The sequence below is a fragment of the Ipomoea triloba genome, chromosome 14 (assembly GCF_003576645.1).
Source record: "Ipomoea triloba cultivar NCNSP0323 chromosome 14, ASM357664v1".
In the NCBI taxonomy this organism is placed as follows: Eukaryota; Viridiplantae; Streptophyta; class Magnoliopsida; order Solanales; family Convolvulaceae; genus Ipomoea; species Ipomoea triloba.
The window spans coordinates 21614670-21633447 of NC_044929.1; the positions used below are offsets into that span (position 1 = coordinate 21614670).

General features: G+C 34.8%; 3 protein-coding genes across 3 annotated transcripts; all 3 read right to left on the reverse strand.

The window, feature by feature from the left end:
- Positions 1-3004: 3004 nt before the first annotated feature.
- Positions 3005-4406, reverse strand: LOC116005058 (dCTP pyrophosphatase 1-like). Its single transcript, XM_031245285.1, has 2 exons — positions 4218-4406; positions 3005-3476 (listed from the first exon to the last, which is right to left on the reverse strand). Exons 1-2 carry the CDS (start codon positions 4320-4322, stop codon positions 3219-3221), a joined length of 363 nt encoding a protein of 120 aa, XP_031101145.1. The 5' UTR covers positions 4323-4406; the 3' UTR covers positions 3005-3218.
- A 2388-nt stretch (positions 4407-6794) lies between these two features.
- LOC116005179 (dCTP pyrophosphatase 1-like) lies at positions 6795-8296 on the reverse strand. The gene is made up of 2 exons (XM_031245434.1): positions 8094-8296; positions 6795-7257 (listed from the first exon to the last, which is right to left on the reverse strand). The coding sequence occupies exons 1-2, from the start codon at positions 8292-8294 to the stop codon at positions 7009-7011; spliced, it is 450 nt and encodes a 149-aa protein (XP_031101294.1). The 5' UTR covers positions 8295-8296; the 3' UTR covers positions 6795-7008.
- Positions 8297-12852: 4556 nt separating this feature from the next.
- On the reverse strand, positions 12853-14206 carry LOC116005012. Its single transcript, XM_031245228.1, has 3 exons — positions 14008-14206; positions 13825-13886; positions 12853-13733 (listed from the first exon to the last, which is right to left on the reverse strand). Exons 1-3 carry the CDS (start codon positions 14093-14095, stop codon positions 13311-13313), a joined length of 573 nt encoding a protein of 190 aa, XP_031101088.1. The 5' UTR covers positions 14096-14206; the 3' UTR covers positions 12853-13310.
- Positions 14207-18778: the final 4572 nt, after the last annotated feature.

The window sequence follows — 18778 nt, forward strand, 5'->3', positions numbered from 1 at the left end:
CTGTTCATAACTACTTTTTCTCAACCTATTGAAGTTGCCTCCACTGAGGCTCGAACCCACCACCTCCCATATAAAGGGAAGGGTTTGATGCCACTGAACCACAAGGTCCTTGGCACCCCATATTATACGTTAGTTTATCTCATTGTGACTCTTTACTAATAAGTATATCTTCATGTAGTGGTTACAGACTTTTTAGTAATATTTTCTTTGAAGATTAAGATGTATTGCATTCTATACATCTCTTCAAATATAAAATTAACTTAGTTAATTTGAAAATTTTGCCAAAGACCTTGTGGTTTAGTGGCACTTAGTGTCTCAGTTTACATGCCTACATAGATGATGGGAGTGGGTTCGAGCTTCAATGGAGCCGTGGAGGCACATACTATGTTGTAACAAACTGTACTCAAAGAAATTTGAAAGTAGCACATACTATGTTGTAACAAACTGTACTCAAAGAAATTTGAAAGTAATATATTGGCATCAATTCAGGGAGCACGAGTATTAAATACATTATATTATCACCGGCCATATTTTTTAAAGGGAAAATGTTACAAATTTTTTTTTTAAAGGAATAAGAGTCAATAGGGCCATCTAACTACACAACAAACTGCAACTAAGCTATTAAATTAAAAAAATTATAATTAAATTCCCAAAAAATGTAAAATAATTTAATTCAACTTAAAATGACATGTTGTTAACATGATGACGTGGCGGTTGAATTTAAAAATATTTTGAAATTTTTATTTTAATAATTTCAAATTAAATAATTACTTAAAATTTAATAAATAAAAAAAATCACAGGGTCGCCTTCTCCTCAGAGCTAGAGAAGGCGAACACGGGTGGGGTGAGTTTTCTTAAAAATAATTTTTAAATAATTATTTTATTTAATTTATTAAATTAAAATAAAATAAAAATTTAAAAAATATTTTTAAATTCGGTAACCGCCACATCAACATATTACTATGTCAACAGGTCATTTTAAGTTGAATTGCATTATTTTTGCATTGTTTGGAGACCTAATTGTATTTTTTTTGAGTTCGATAACCTAATTGCAGTTTGTTGTACAATTGGATGGACTATTTGGCTCTTTTTTTCTTTTTTTCTTTTTTTCTTTTTTCTTTTAATGAAATGCTTGTTATTTTTTTAGACTTGTGTAAAAATAGGCACTTCAAAAGATTCAAAGGGAGAGAAATATTTGAGCAAATCAACTGGTTTCAAGTTACAATCATTCAACACAATCATTGAGAGCAACTTTAGTTGATCGAGTTGTTCGAACAATAGCAGTCGACTTAATAATCATAAAATTTCGAGTTTGACTTTCGCTATCTCATAAATCGATATTTCATGAACCCTTATAACACAATCATGTGTTGAATCTTCACTTCGTGGAGACATGAGATTCGACTTCAATTGAAACATTTCATGATCTTCCACATATGTAGGTGTTTGTAATAATTTTTGTATGCATTCATTTGTGTCTATTTGGGATAGATGACAACAATGGAGATCACATCGATATTTATTTATGCCTCCCAACTCCTTATCCCTGGTAACGGCAATGAATCAAGCCAAATATGTATTTCTATCTGTCCCCTTGCCTCTAACCACCCTTTTTTTTTTTTTACTATTGACTTTGTTACAATTCAGTATCTGTTCATAGCTTATTTTCTCAGCCAAATGAAACACAAGAGTCAATATCGTCTCCACTGAGACTCGAACCCATCCCATGTGGGATTAAAAACTCAAATTGTAGATAATTTAAATCAATCTTCTACATCTTTATAGAGATCGATACTATTGGTTTTATGAGTATGAAAATCAGCGGTCAACTAATATAATTGTAAAATGATCCGTGTATTGAAAGTGTAGTAGTGTATATTGCCTTGAGTATTGATAATATAATTGCGAACCCTTTTACAAGCCCCTTCCTTTTTTCTTTTTTTCTTTTTTTTTTTTTTGTTGTAGCCCAAAATTTCTACTGTCGGACATAGTGACTAATCCCCTTGTTGAATTATAGGCACCTCTATTGGGTGAAACAGCTAGCCTGGAGACTTAAGGCTCCTTCATACCCAAAGTTAAAACTAAATTTCTAAAACCCCTAATTAATTACATTTGATTATATTGGATTCTAATACAATAAAATTTTCTTAATATATAACAAATTACACAAATTATTATTTTCATAAACAGAAAACCATGTCACAAAACCACGAAAACTTAACCGTGTCGATGATGATACAACAAATATTCGGATATCTAACTGTATATATAATAGATTTTGGTATTCTTGAAGGTATAAATATTCGGATATCTAACTGTATATATAATAGATTTTGGTATTCTTGAAGGTATAACCGAATAATTACAATGATGCCCTCTTAGTATGTAGTGTGTGGGGTTTGGGAGTGTCTTGAAGTTGTGAGAAGAGTCAAAAGTCTCATCCACAAGCAATTAATGCGCCTTTTATAGGCAACGCGTGACAAACATGCCATGTTACCGACATATCTTACACGTGTTGGATGTTTGTTGGGCGGTCATAACTGCTATGCCAAGTGTTTAGTGAGGGCTAAAATGGTGAAGAGATGTGGCAGAATGTGATATGACTAATCGTTCCACTTGGGGAGTACCTTTGAGGTAGTTATGGGAAAAAAAAGCTGAGTGATTGGTTAAGCTAATAGGCTTCCTGATCAGGTCCAATTGGGAATGGTCAATACAACATAAATAAACAAGGGATCCGCAATTAATCAAGTGTGCATTGAGATTGGGACTTCAATCGGGAGGTAAGGTTATTAGTAGTCAGAAATGGTCAGATACGACGGCGTCATATAAAATATAAGTGACCATACTAGTATATTCCCTATTGATGAGTGCCATGAGTTTGTTGTGAATGGATGACGACAAGATCCCTTGGCATGACTTCCTCTCATTTGATACAATTGCTTGTGCTCATTTTTCTTGTATCCATTAAAATCAAGCACATAAAACAAAATAAAACACAAGATCATTCGTAATTCTAGAAACACTTCAATAATTTCAAGAAACCTTCAATCACAATAACAAAACAACACCAAACAACCTTCCAAAATCATGCATGCATGTAGGCACAAGAGCCAATCACTACCCCCACTCCACCCCAATTCAGCTAACAGACACAATTAACGTTGTTCCGACACTCCTAGTGAGCTAATTAAGGTTGTAGCTAGCTAGGCTAGGCTAGGCTAGGCTGCAGTGTGGTCTGCTTTTGTGGTGGAATGATGGGTGGGTGCTGGGTATTTGAGAGCATTGAGTTGAACCTTTCTGAGAGCAGCTTTGCCAAGATCAATCCCACACATATCAGAGAGTCTGATGAGGTAAAGCAAAACATCTGAGAGCTCTTCTCCAAGGTGAACCTTTTCTGCTTCATCCCAATCTGGGAGACCCTTTGCCACCTCTCCTTTCCATTGGAATATTTCAGACAGTTCTCCAACTTCCCCTACCTGTCATGTCAAAATCACCACATAAAATCCACTGGTTTTAGTCTTCATGTGTATGGGATAAAGATTCCTTAAGATTAGTCCAAGGTTAATGTGGTGGATGGGACACATGTTGTGTATTGGATCATAAGTAAAATCACTTTCTTTTTTTTTTGAAAATATAATGTAACTAGTTGTAAGAAGGCTTGCAACCCAAAATTAAAGGGATGCCGGTTTGCGTTTAGCCTAGAGGTTTAGTGGAGGAGTATATTTGGAGGAGTACTTTTCGAGATGTCACTCAATAGTAAGAGGAGTACATTGCGAGATGTTACTCAACGACATTGGAGGACATGATTCAATAGCAAGAGAAAAACATCGTGAGATGTGACTTAGTGGTCGGGGGAAGTACATCTCAAGTTGTGACTTAACAACAAAAAGAAAAAGCACACATTTCAAGTTGTGACTCAACGGCCGAGAGAAGGGCATCTCGGGTTGTGACTCAGTGGCCTAGAGTACATCACAAGATGTAACTTAGACGTCAGTACATCATGGGATGTGACTCCACCGACACAGAATGTGACTCAACATACAGCACACAGATTTTTATATATAACGGGACAAATTCATATTTCTCCTATCAATAAGATTTAAAGTCTGTAACTCTTAACAAAGTAGATTATTAACCCTAATTTAATTGATAAACCAATTGATTTATGGGAAACATTTCCATCTCACACCAATAAATATAATGAAAAAGTAAAGTACCATAGCAAGAAGAAGATTTCTAGGGATGTGGTACTTTTCCCAGTCTCTTTCTTTAGCAAAATCCTCCATTTTCTTCTTGAGAAGCTCAAGGCTCACCTCCTCCATGCCCTCTGATCTTTTCAAACACAAGAAAATTGCAGACAAGATTGGAAGATAGAAGGAGAAGAGAAGATCTGTGTTGGAACATGGAAGAGTTGGCATGTATTTATAGTTGGAATACCAGGAAAACTGGGTACCTCTATTGGTGGCCTCATTAGTCAAAATTGTAATCTAATCTAATAAATATTTTACCATTCAAGACTTTATTGCTAGCTGTATTTTAATTTTATTTGTGATCAATTAATTAATACTATAGATTTTTTTCCAAAAAAAAAAAAATCATTTTCGTAAAGGGAAAAACGTTATTTTTCTATTGTTTATCGTGTTTAAAAGGAAATTTCTTTATTTTTATTGGGTATTCAATTTTAGTATTTTACTATGAACTAATAGGGAACGCTCACAAAGGTCCAGGTTTTTGTCCTTATTATTGGCATTGGGTATAGAGCAGTTTTAAATTTCTAGCACAATTGTCCCACTCAAATAAGTGTCTACAATTCAGTGAGGGGATTAATCACTGTATTTAACGGTGAAAACTCTAGGTATACTCAAAGAAAATATAACGAACACCCAGAATAATCTAATAAAGCAATTGTTAGATTATAATATATATAGAGATGTCTACCATTATTCGTCTATTAAATATCATCGTTGATCAATTTAAATCGAGAAGACGAATAGACAACAACTCTTAGCCAATTTGTACCGGGTTGCCCACATGAATTGAACCTTCATATTCCAAAATGTGATGATTGGATAAATCATTTTGACTATGAGTTGAAGATGCTAAAGAGGGCAATGGCTAAGAAGGAATTTTTTTTTTTTTTAAACAAAGCAATAAAATGTTAATATATATAATTAACAGGATAAATATTCTTGGTGTTTGTCGTTTTGTGTTGTTCGATCAGATAATAATATTTTTGGCATAAATTATTTTATTTTTTAATAGATTAAAATAAGAGCATTTTTGTGTGTGATTACATGCATATTTACATAATTACATTAATTTAGGTAGCGCCTAATAACAATGCATTCATTTCACTTTTGTCTCTCAAAATGGACTAAATTTAATTCGAAATAATTTTATGGAGAAAATGATGAAATTCATGCATGTGTACAGCAGTTTTTTACACAACTACTTTATAGTAGTTTTGTTCGAAGATTGTGAGAATTTGCTATTGTTTGACTATAAACATGGATCAAATTAATTCCTTCTTTCGGCGATCCATTTATTCAACTTTTTGTTGATAATTGAGTTTGTGAATTTATGATCTTGATAAATGACATGACTGGTCCTTTCATACTTTTTTGTCTTTTTTCTGTGCTTCTTTTTATTTTTTAGTGACGAGGGTAACCTGTATCTACTATTCGATCGTGTGTATTGAATAAACCGAATTGAATACTCGTTCATTAACGTCTGAATGTCCCTAAAACCGCTAATTGATTACATTTGATTATATTGGATTCTAATACAATAAAATCTTCTTAAAATACGGTAGCAAATTACCCAAATTATTATTTCCATAAACAGAAAATCGTGTTACAAAATCACGACTTAACCGTGTCGACGATGATACAACAAATATTCAGATACCCGGCTGTATATATAATAGATTTTGGTATTCCTGAAGGCATAACCAGATAATTACAATGATGCCCTCTTAGTAGGTATGAGGTCAACATTTGAGTGTGGGGTGTTCGGGAGTGTCTGAAGTTGTGAGAAGAATCAAAAGTCTCCGCCACTAACAATTAATGCGCCTTTTATAGTCAACGCGGAACAAACATGCCAGGCTACCGACATATTTTACACATGTTGGATTTTGGTTTGGTGGTCATAACTGCTATGCCAAGTGTTTAGTATGGGCTTAAAAGGTGATGAGATGTGGCGGAATGTGATATGATTAATCGTTCCACTCGGAAAGGAGTACTTTTGAGATAGTTACAGGGAAAAAAGGCTGAGTGACCGGTTAAGCTAATAGGCTTCTCAGTCAGGTCCAATTGGGAATGGTCGGAACAACATAAATAAACAAAGAAATTAATAGTGTGCATTGAGGTTAGAAATTTCAATTGAGAGGTAAGATTATTAGCGGTCGGAAATGACCAGATACGACCAATGTCGTCATATAGATATTAGCGGTCGGAAATGACCAGATACGACCAATGTCATATAGATATACCTGGTCATACTAGTATATTCCCAATCACATGACGGGTGCCATGAGTTTGTCCTAAATGGATGACAACAAGATCCCTTATCCTCACCTATCACATATTAATAGATGTACAAATTGATGAACAATGTTTATTTAACTTTGTGATTCAATTCAACTATTGCGATCCTATTTTTCGAGGCCGAGACAAAATGAATCAAATTGTTTCTTTCAAAGGACACCATTGGCATGACTTCCTCTCATTTGATACAATTGCTTGTGCTCATTTTTCTTGTATCCATTAAAATCAAGCACATAAAATAAAATAAAATAAAACACAAGATCATATCATTCGTACTTGTAGAAATACTTCAATAATTTCAAAGAAACCTTCAATCACAATAACAAAACAACACCAAACAATCTTCCAAAATCATGCATATATGCATGTAGGCACAAGTGCCAAACACTACCCCCACCCCCACTCCCAATGCAGCTAATTAACAGACACAATTAACGTTGTTCCGACACTCCTAGTGAGGTAATTAAGGTTGGGTTTTGGTGGGGGAATGATGGGTGGGTGGTGGGTATTTGAGAGCATTGAGTTGAACCTTCCTTAGAGCAGCTTTGCCAAGATCAATCCCACACACATCAGAGAGTCTCACCAGGTTAAGCAAAACATCTGAGAGCTCTTCTCCCAGGTGTATCTTTTCTGCTTCATCCCAATCTGGGAGACCCTTTGCCACCTCTCCTTTCCACTGGAATATTTCAGTCAGTTCTCCAACTTCCCCTATCTGTCATGTCAAAATCACCAGTGCTTTAATTTTAGTCATCATGTGTATGGGATAAAGATTCCTTAAGATTAGTCCAAGGTTAATGTGGTGGATATATAGGACACATGTTGTGTATTGGATCATAAGTAAAATCACCTTCTTTTTTTTTTTTTTTTGGGAAAATATAATGTAACAATTTGTAAAAAGGCTTGCACCCCAAAATTAAGGGATGCCGGTTTGCTTTTAGCCCAGAGTTTTAATGGAAGAGTACTTTGCGAGATGTGACTCAATGGTCAAGGGAATAAGAGGAGTACATTACGAGATGTTACTCAACCACGTTGGGAGACGTGATTCAATAGTAAGGGAAAAACATCACGAGATGTGACTTAGTGGTCAGGAGAAGTACATCTCAAATTGTGAGTTAAGGGCAGAGAAAAGTACATCTGAAGTTGTGATTCAACGTACCAAGAGAATGGCATCTCGAGTTGTGACTCAGTGGCCTAGAAGCTAGAGTATATTACAAGATGTAACTTAGAGACCAGTATATCGTATGATGTGACTCCACCGACACGGAATGTGACTCAACAACACAACAATTGTTATAACGGGACAAATTCATACTTCTCCTCTTTCAAAGGGAGTTACAAAGTAGATTATTAACCCTTATTTAATTCATAAATCAATTGATTTATACCTCCGGAACCATTTCAATCTCACACAAATATATAATGAGAAAAAGTAAATAGAGAAGAAAGAAACATGAATTTTTTTTTTTGGGTGGGGGTGGGGGTGGGGGGGGGGGTGTTGGGAATAAGTAAAGTACCATATTAAGAAGTTCTCAAAAAAAAAAAAAGTACCATATTAAGAAGAAGATTTCTAGGGGTGTGGTGCTTTTCCCAGTCTCTTTCTTTAACAAAATCCTCCATTTTCTTCTTGAGAAGCTCAAGGCTCACCTCCTCCATGCCCTCTGATCTTTTCAAACACAAGAAAATTGCAGACAAGATTGGAAGATAGAAGGAGAAGAGAAGATCTGTGTTGGAACATGGAAGAGTTGGCATGTATTTATAGTTGGAATACCAGGAAAACTGGGTACCTCTATTGGTGGCCTCATTAGTCAAAATTGTAATCTAATCTAATAAATATTTTACCATTCAAGACTTTATTGCTAGCTGTATTTTAATTTTATTTGTGATCCAAAGAAAATATAACAAACACCCAGAATAATCTAATAATGCAATTGTTAGATTATGAGGTATATTGAGATATCTACCATTATTCGTCTATAAAATATCATTGTTGACCAATTCAAATCGAGAAAATCAATAGACAACAACTCAATTTTTGCCGGGTTGCCCACATGAATTGAACCTCCATATTTCAAAATGTGATGATTGGATAAATCATTTTGACTATGAGTTGAAGATGCTAAAGAGGGCAATGGCTAAGAAGGAACTCTTTTTGTTTTTTGTTTTTTTAAAATAAAATGTTAATATATATAATTAACAGGATAAATATTCTTGGTGTCTGTCGTTTTGTGTTGTTCAATCAGATAATAATATTTTTGGCATAAATTATTTTATTTTTAATAGATTAAAATAAGAACATTTTTGTGTGTGATTACATGCATATTTACATAATTACATTAATTTCGGTAGCACCTAACAATGCATTCATTTCACTTTTGTCTCTCAAAATGGACTAAATTTAATTCGAAATAATTTTGTGGAAAAATGATGAATTTCGGTGACATAGATTTATATGTCCCGAATATTTGTAATCTTGTATACTGAATACTAATATTCACAACAAGGTCAATTATATTAATTAAATTCATGCATGTGTACAACCGTTTTTTACACGACAACTACTTTATAGTACGTTTTGTTCGAAGATTCTGGGAATTAATCTTGGGAGAATGTTTAAATTTTAGTGTTTTAAAAAAAAAAAAATTATTAGTCCTAACAAATAACTTTGTTATATTTTAATCATAACTTTAATGGTTTTATCAAATGGAATCATTTGTCATATAATCTATCTCTCTACTGTTAATTCTATGGGTAGATATGTATATTTCAAATTTCATATCATATATTCCACAGAGAACCATCATCATCAACTCCATTCAATAGCTATGATAAGATCAAAATCAAAATTTGAATGCATTAATAGTTGTGAACATAATCAAATTCAAAGTGCCTGCTTAATTATTGTATATGATGAACAAGCATAAGAGCCCTTTGTCAGTCGGTCGGACCGATCAGTTGGTCTGCCGATTGACAACTGAGTGGACTAAGGTTATGTTGTATTATGGAGAAGAAGACGATTATAAGTGAAGTAGGTTACAATGTAGTAAATATCACAAATGATCGATGTGATATTGCGAAGTGATGAATTTGATATGTGACTTTGTGTAACAATACATTAGATATGACAAGTGAGGGAAGGATCCTCCTATTTATACTAAGCATGTCGGCTAAGCATTAAATGCTCTATATGCAAGTGGTTTGATGTGACACGCTCTCGTTGGTCTGGTTAGTTGGTCGCTATGCAGCTACACCTAGACTAATTGCTTAGATGACAGAGTCATCATTCCTGCATACTATCAACCGCCTTCCTTGCATGCGCATGCAAGTGGTTCTCCTTTACTTGTAGTGTAAGCCAAGCCCTCCAACTTGCATGCAAAGTGGGTCACGTAACAGACCGACATGGTGGCTCTGGTGGATTGATCGAGTGGGATTCTACCAGTGCGATTCCACGAATAATCCTAGAGCGTCTTTAACCATCACTAGGCTTCCCAATCTTCACAACGAGCAAGACAATTGGTCACGTGCGATTGGGGTCCGGTTGACTGGGTGGTCCCACGGGTAGTTCTGCGTTTTTACCCATCACACCCCTAGCGTAGAGTGTATAGGCAGGGTAACTTGCGATTTACTTCCTTCAACACCCTTAGACAAGGTTTGTGGGGGGTTTAGAATTAATTTAGCGTAAGCTGGGAATCCTATCGGAAAAAAAAAAAAAAAAAAAAAAAAAAGTAAAAACGTTGTGTCCACACTTTTGGGTTAGACATATAATTACTTCAATGATGTATGGTCCATGGAAAACCATGGGCCAATATCTGATGGCCCAAAAATGGCAGCCTGATGAGTTTCAAATGTTGTTGGCAAGAACATCCTCTGATCTGCTCCAGTTTGGGTCTGATGACTTAAAACCTCCTCTCCATTTTATACTAGCTGGCCCAATCATAAATGGATCTCCCAAATAAATTGGGGATGATGAGAAAAGCAAATTCGAAAAAAGTGCAATCAATTATCACGGTTAAGATATTACATTGTAACAGAATCAGTAGTATTCAAAAAAAAAAAATTATCACTGTTAAGATAGTAACAATTTGTAAATTTAGTTCATATGTCATATGATATTTTTCAAAGACGATAAAATGTTTTGGTAATAGTTAGCGGTGTAAACTTTAAAGTGATTGAGCTCAATTTATGAAAGATTGACCAATTAAATGAAGTTAGCACATGTCAAATGTCTTGTACTCAAATGACATGTAGTGATTTTTTATATAGGAGATCATGAGATCAAGTCTCAGCAGAGACAATATTGATTGTTAGGTAGTTTTATTTTAAACTTCATCAACACATTACACATGTTCCAACTTTATCATGTTACTCTTACTTTCATTTTCGATACAAAAAATTAAAACACATGAAACATTTAAGACTTGTCGTGAAATTTGAGACCATAATAATTAGCTTAGATACATGACAATTGTCAATACTTTTTCTGACCAAACATGTTTTTTACCCTTAGTAATTTTTTGTTGATGGGAAAAGAATCTTCTCTGGCCTGTAAAGTGTCAATACTCAATACTCCTCCATATAATAGATTGTGTGTGTGTGTTTCACTTCTTGACAAGACTGCAAGACTCATTGTAGAAGAAGGCCATGCATGATATATTGATATATAAAAGTCACAATCTGCAATAATATATAGTATGATTGTACAAATCAGAAAACATCATATATACCAGAGGGATTCAGTTTCCTGTTCCAAGTGATGCTTTGCCTATTTTGATATGCAAAGAATTCCCCTGGCCTCCCCCATGCCCCTTTTTCGAGATTAAAAGGTTCGAGTTTTGATTCAACTCTACAAAACTTGTGGTGATTTACTTCAATTCTCTACAAAATTTGTGGTGATTTACTTCATTTCTCTATTTTCATTTTCTTTTTTTTTTTTTTGTATTTCTCCAATTTTTTAATTTTCATTCTCGATTCAAGTTTTTCATTTCTCTAATTTTTTAATTTTATTTTACAAATTTAAATTTTAAACAAAAAAAATTCAAAACACTAATAATACTAACAAAAGTTAATAAAAACATATTACTAACTAAGTTACAACTATTTCAATGGAGCATCCTTATCTATGGAGTTATTTTGCGGTTATTGAGAAGTTTTTGTAAGTGTGATTAGAAAAATGAAAATGGGACAGGAGGGAAAAAAAACAAATCTAATTTTCTAAAAAAATAAATAAAAATAACAAAGGTGTCAGGCGCGCCTGACGCACCCGCGTGCAGTGCACGCGCCGGCATGGGCGCTGCTGTGCGCTTTACGCGCACAGCTTCCCATAATTTTTATTTTCTTTGCCAGAAAACACTGTTCCAAAAATCAGTGCATAACAGATGATACTTGATCTTCTCTCTCTTGCCGTCTCTCACCTCCACCTCACCTCCTACTGTTCCAAAAAATACAAATAAATCATTGATTGGATACTCTTACAAACAAAAAAAATTGAAGTTTCAATAATTCAACCCTAAAGAAAGCTAGTGTATACCTATGTTTCATAGATATATCCCAATGTCATCAAGTTTCAATTCAAGCCTAATGAAAGCTAGTGTATACCTATCACCTATGTTTCATAGATATGTCCGAATGTCCTAAATGAATTGAAAGGCCCCTATGGATCTGTCAATTTTACCTTATTATATGCAACAAGATTGCCCATGTGACCACTCCCTCTGCTATGCATCAATCCTTGGGGTCCATTCCATGTGCCACTTGCAGTCCCCCCCACCTACCCCACCCCCCACCCCCAACTTCTTGCTTCTTCTATACCCTTCTATCTTCACTTCCTCCCCTCTCCCATAGTTCATTTATGTTGGGCATATTTACCTCTTCCACCCATCAAAATAAACCCTCACATAAAAAATCCCTCAAACTAGCTAGGTTGATGAGTAATAGGCCTATCTAAGTTTTATTAGGAGGTTGATCAATGGTCTATAAATCCCTTAATTGTGTGGTTTCAATTCGACCAAGTTTGATAATAGCGAATACTGAGTTAACTTGAACCAAATAAAGTTATAGTATAAAACAATCTGATTAATTTGAACCATAAATAAAGTTATAGTATAAAACAATCTGGTCTACCAAGTAAGATACCAATGACATGAAAATGAGGCTGGACCGGGAGGGAGCTGAGGATTTTTATTTTTTGAGTACTAGTGACTCTTTTACAAAATATAGTATCTGTTCCATTTATATGGAGAGTCACTTCATGTTATTAGACCATAAAGTCATTGGTCCGAGAGGGAGGATATGATGGAGTAGATCTCAAAACTTCAATTCAAAAGTATGTATTTAAATGGCAAGTTTACTGCAATAAGTAACTCACATCCACTTGTTTCTATGTAATGTAAATTCTATCTTCTGACCCAAATCTATCGCTGCAGCTCACTTTAGTACATGCAAACAAAAAATGATAAACAAACAGGACATCACAAACCTCTTCCCAACGTAGAAAAAGAGCAAAAAAAAAAAAAAAAAAAAAAAAAAAAAAAAGAAATTTCACAGAATCCATATCGAGCAACCTGAATCCAACTTGCCCCAACTCAACTCATAAACTAATTAAATCTATGAACACACTGCCAACTCTTTCTTCTTCTTCAATTCTTCATTCTAAACCCCAAATTTGCAGGTTGAGCTGATTGACAGTATAATGCAGCCCCAGAACTGATGAACTTCTGATCTGAGCAAAACTTTAAAGAATTTGTAGTGGCCTGGGATGAGATTTTGAGTTTACCGGTGACAGACACATTTGTAGTGATATGGGCTGTTTATAGGGTCATTCCCTTCTACTGGAACTTGCTCAGCTCTGCACTTGTATTTGCATCCTTTGCATTCGTTGTAAGTGCAAGTTGGTGCCACTGACCCTATCATCAACCGTCTCGGGGTCTTGGGAAAGTCCGTAGACCATTGAAACACATTCAGCAATTTACCTCCTCCACCCAGATTTTTGGGTTGGGATAAGTCCCGACTCTTTGGATTCTGGGAATTCAGTACTATTCTTCTTGGGTCGTTCTTGGAAAAACTTATAGACCTTTGAAACACGTCCAACAATTTATCTCTTACCCCAACATTTCTGGGTTGGGACAGGTCGAGACTCTCGGGATTGGGTACTATTTTTCTTGGGTTTTTGTCCACCCATCTCCTTTCACCACCCTAAACATATTCAAAACCAACAATATAATACCTCACTCAGTGCACAAGATCACCCAGATAAAAAATCAAGTTTGTTCTTAGTTATTATTACCTGTGAGTGGGATTCTCTTGTGGATGGAACAATTAATGGAGTTCTTGAGCTCTCAGCGGTGCCTGAAAGAAAAGAAAGGTCAATGCAAGCAGCAGAAGAAGAAGCATATAGAAATGATAGAAACAAATTAAATGCAGGAGAGTTGAAGGAGAAGAAAAATGTGGGGAATTAAAGGAAGTGAACCTTGAATGAGATGATGAGAAGCAAGAATGAGGAGGAGGAAGAAGACGAGCAGGAGAGAGGAGTGGAGGCGGCTAACGTTGTTGGCCATTGATGAACTTAACACTACTCTACACTACACTGCTGTCTTTCGAGATAAAAGGTGGTTTTGGTAGGCCAACCCATCCAGGTTGTTGGCTCTCGGTAACCCTAATATTATAAGTTTGACTTTCAGTGTCAGTAACTTATTGGCTTTAATTTTCTGATTTGAACTGATCAGCTATTGACAATCTAGCGACTGATTTAACTTTTTGTGATCTTTTGTCAGTCAGGGTCACAAAGTGAAGTTTACCTCGTGCAAACATTTGGACAGTGGTTACAGATTTTTCTCGTCAATAAAAAGAAGAAAAAAAAAAGTGGTTTTGGTTTTTGTTTTTGTGGGGAGGCAACAAGAAACAAGTGTATGTGAATGAGGGTTATGATGATTAGAATGAAAGAATGGCAAAGGATATGATATGGAGAATAAGGTGGGTAAATGATGGCCTTAAGAAGATGGTGTGGCGTTTTATTCAGTACTGTCTGCACTCTTATGACCATGGCTTGAGCTAGCTAGCTAGCTGAGGTCCCCAACTCATGAAATTAAAGAGCAGTGAAGAATCAAAATGATATGAAAACTCTGCATTTTGTTTTTTAGTGATTTGGATGGGATTGGAAGTGACGAGAATCATTATAACTTGTGTCTACTATGTAGCAAAAGAGATACATACATATGCACGCACCTTTTTGTCAAATGATTTTTCAAATCTCACAAACAGTACCCCCAAAATTTTTAGAAGTAGTATTTTTGTGTTCAGTAAATTAAACTCACCTTGAAACTCTTCAAGTTCATCTCGTAGTAACCAAAATTTGAAAAAATCATTATATACATATTAAGAAAAATAGTCAAATTTATAACCCGTCAAACTAGTAGTAATAGTGTAACTAGCTAAGCCACCTTGAACTAAAAAAAAAAAAAAAGTTTCAATTAAATTTTGGAGATCAATAATTATAATTTTTAACTTAAGAGTTTGATCGTAGTCATCATTTGTATCTAACCGACCAACAAACAACAACATTTAGGTAGAAACCTAGAAGTTTGTGAAGCCATGCATGTTAACAAATAACAATGTAAAGATCGAAAGCTTACAGATTCTCTCCTATTTGTTTGTAGAAATTATGGGCATCGAAACTTGAGGTCATATATGCATGGCATCGAAGTTTGTTGCTACCAACATTATATATATATTAATCGGTCAATGATATTTCAACTGACTGATTCCGCAATAAAGTCACTTTGGGAAATGATGTTTCACCATAGATCATATATAATAACTATGGAGCATTACATATTTGAGGGATATACATACAGAGCATATACGTCTGTTTCAACTTATTCTCAATTATTGTAATACTCCGTATTTCTTTTGATTTTTAAGATTGGAAAGTTGATTAATCTTGTATGTACAAATGAATTGATTACACATAAAATGTTCTTTCAATCATCTCATCAAACATATGTATCTGGGATAACTGACCTAAAAACAACTACAATAGTGATATTTGTTCAACTTTTGAAGAAGAATAAAAATTAGGAATTAAGTTTTATCTAATAAGAAAGAAGAGTTTTTGGCTAGATTTTTCTCCTGATTTTTTTTAAAGTATTAGAAAAAGCAGTTGTTATATCGTGGATGGGTCATGGCTGATACTACAGTTGTGTTGAACGGATACTGCAGTTGTGTTGAAAGGGAATTGCAGTTGCGCGGAACAGAGGCCGTTTATCCATCTGGAACTGCAGTTGTGTTGAACTGATACTACAGTCGTGTTGAACAGATGAACGGCCTCTGTTCCGTGCAACTACAGTTTTCTTTCAACACAACCGCAATATCTTTTCAACACAACTGCAATATCATCCATGACCATGGTCGACAGTATAATTTGCGGAGAAGAAGTGTTAAAAATGAAGATGTGGCTTGCGTGTGGGTTGTAGGGCGTGCCACAAAGATGTATGTGGGGAGCAGCCCATTAATTCTGCCTGCCTCCTGCCTTCTACATACAGTACCCATTTCTATATGTATCCAATATTTGCATTGTTGTGCGTGCATGTCACCTCTCATAATCGATTATTACTAGGGATGTAAACGAATCGAATCGAGTCAAATACTTCAGTATTCGATTATTTTGATGAGTATTCAAATTCGAATTCGTTTAGTGTTTGAATCCTAAATTTCGATTTGTATTTGATTCGACCAATTTATTCGAATATATTCGATTCGATTCGAATATTCGAATTCGAAATGACTATCTTAATTTTTTTCCTAAATTTTTCAATAAATTAAGATAATATAACAACAATTGCCGCGGCCGTAAAGATTGTTACCTTCGCCGAACGACAGTGGCTGTGAGGAGTTGCTGCCCTACCTTGCTAAGTTGCTGTCCTTGTTCCCGTGCTTCCTTGCCATGACGGTGGTCTACCGTGAAAAGGGGAGGACAAGAAGAGGGCGAAGCAGTTGATGGAAGAGGCGAAGTTGGGAACTGCCGAACTGTGAAGACTGAAGAGTGAAGCACTGAAGTGGTTGCTCTCACTTTTATTTTAGCTTAAGGATTATGCTGGTTTAGTTTCTTTATATATATTCGAATATTCGAATACTATTCGAATCGAATCTATCCTGATTTGTATTTGGATTTGAATAACATTCGAATCAAAATGTGTATTCGAATTCGAATTCGTATTCGAATTCGAATTACGAATCGAATCAAAATTATTTGATTTGTTTACACCCCTAATTATTACTCACTCATTCTTAATCAAATTTAATTTCATACTCTCAATAAACGAGAAAGTTTGTAACTCTTATTTAAAGATGTATTCTAAATGTAAAGTTAATTCTGCAATATCTTTTATCGCAAAGAATATAAGAGGTAAATTAGATTGTTTGATTGGTTCGAACTTATAAAATTACTAGGTAGCTAGCTCAGCTCCACAAACACTTTGATATATCTTTATTATTGTGAGAGAAATTTATATTTAATGCAAATTAAGTGGTGGTCTTGCCAAAGATCTTGTGGTCTAGTAGCATTCGTTTGCACCCCACATGGGAGGAGGTGGGTTCAATGTTGGCTCTTTGCGCTTCATTTGATTGAGAAAGTAGTTATGAATGTATACTACATTGTAACAGAGTCAATAGTACTCACAAAAAAATATGTGTAATATGATATACACATAATTACATACATACAAGAGCAGATCTTCCATTCTTACCTTACAATCATATTAGCATCTTTTTATCATTGATTGTCCCAAACTACAACAATGCCATATATAAGAGCATGATTTTCTATTATTATATCATGGATTATGGTTCACCTTATAAACTAAATCGGCTATGATATAAAGTACAATTTTAATAGATTAAATGTTCATTTTTTGAATGTACACTATTTGAGTTTTGAATGTTCATTATTTGGTATACTGCTAAATAATGAATTTCGAGTGCACATTTAATGTACTTTCAATATATTAAAAATGAACATTTATCTATGATTCACAGTATAATTTGTATATAATTTTAACATTAAAGTTTGAATATAGTATTATACAATATGGTGGAAGGTCCTATTTGAGAACAGACTCTGATCTTAGAAAGAATATGACCTAATAACATAACATACATATATGAAAGTCAATCTTTAATCTTACAATTGTATTAACAGATTACCTATTATGAGCTCTTACGAGAGCATGATTTTAACTTCAAAGTTTGGATACATTTTACAATTAAGGTGGTCGTCCTGTTTGGCTCTGCTCTTGAAATGAATACATACAATTATAGAAATAATTATATTATTGATGCATGTTGACTGCCATGCCTCCTCTTCTCTTCTCTAAGTTGCAATGATGGCAGATTCCAAGCATGGTGGTGGAGAGGGGAACGGGGGCCCGAATGTTCTACACAATTTATTATTGTCTTTTCCACAATATGCAAACAACATTTCAATTCACCAATCTCAACAAAATCCAATATCAATATATATTAATTTAAAGAAGAAGGAAAATAATATTTTTAAAAAAGAGTTAAAACATGGTCTGCAGTAGTGACCCCATTATGACATTAGAAGAAAGGGACCATACATGATACATTGTATGTCAATCCGATTCTTTTCTACTTTGTTCCATGTGTATGGTCAAAGAAACACTGCAAATATTTTTATTTCCCTCTTATTAGAGAAATGGATCGGATGAGGAAAAAATTTACAACTAAGGGCTCGTTTGGTTCGCGGAAAACATTTGAATGGAAGTGGAAATTAAATTCCGTGGAAAAATAGTTACTGGGAAGATAAATTATGTTGTTTGGTTGGTGGAAAAGAAATTACTGGGAAGATAAATTATGTTGTTTGGTTGGATTTATAATGGTAAGGAATAAGATATATAAAGACCTAAATGCCCTTATTATTATTATTATTAAATACCTAACCCAGTAAACCACAACTCTTATTATTATTATTATTATTATTATTATTATTATTACCTAAAGGCTAAATCAATTTGGGGGCCCAATTATTCAATTAGGTTTTCATCACTCTTTCATTCTCCTTAGGCCTGTGGGTCGCAGCAGTGAGCAGAGCAAGAAACCAGAGGGCAGCAGAGACCGAGACCAGAGGGCAAAGGCAGCGAGGAGGCGTCGCGGACTCGGGGCGAGGTGGCAGGAGACGAGGTGGCGACTAGCGGAGGCGGCAAGTGGCGAGGCGACTACTGGCG

Excerpts from the sequence above, each read along its gene's own strand:
- LOC116005058 (XM_031245285.1), bottom strand. The coding sequence starts at position 4,322 with ATGGAGGAGGTGAGCCTTGAGCTTCTCAAGAAGAAAATGGAGGATTTT. Across the intron at positions 3,477-4,217 it reads GAAATCTTCTTCTTGCTATG|GTAGGGGAAGTTGGAGAACT; the intron begins GTACTTTACTTT and ends TTGACATGACAG.
- LOC116005179 (XM_031245434.1), bottom strand. The coding sequence starts at position 8,294 with ATGCCAACTCTTCCATGTTCCAACACAGATCTTCTCTTCTCCTTCTAT. Across the intron at positions 7,258-8,093 it reads GAAATCTTCTTCTTAATATG|ATAGGGGAAGTTGGAGAACT; the intron begins GTACTTTTTTTT and ends TTGACATGACAG.
- LOC116005012 (XM_031245228.1), bottom strand. The coding sequence starts at position 14,095 with ATGGCCAACAACGTTAGCCGCCTCCACTCCTCTCTCCTGCTCGTCTTC. Across the intron at positions 13,887-14,007 it reads TTCTCATCATCTCATTCAAG|GCACCGCTGAGAGCTCAAGA; the intron begins GTTCACTTCCTT and ends CTTTTCTTTCAG. Across the intron at positions 13,734-13,824 it reads CAAGAGAATCCCACTCACAG|GGTGGTGAAAGGAGATGGGT; the intron begins GTAATAATAACT and ends GAATATGTTTAG.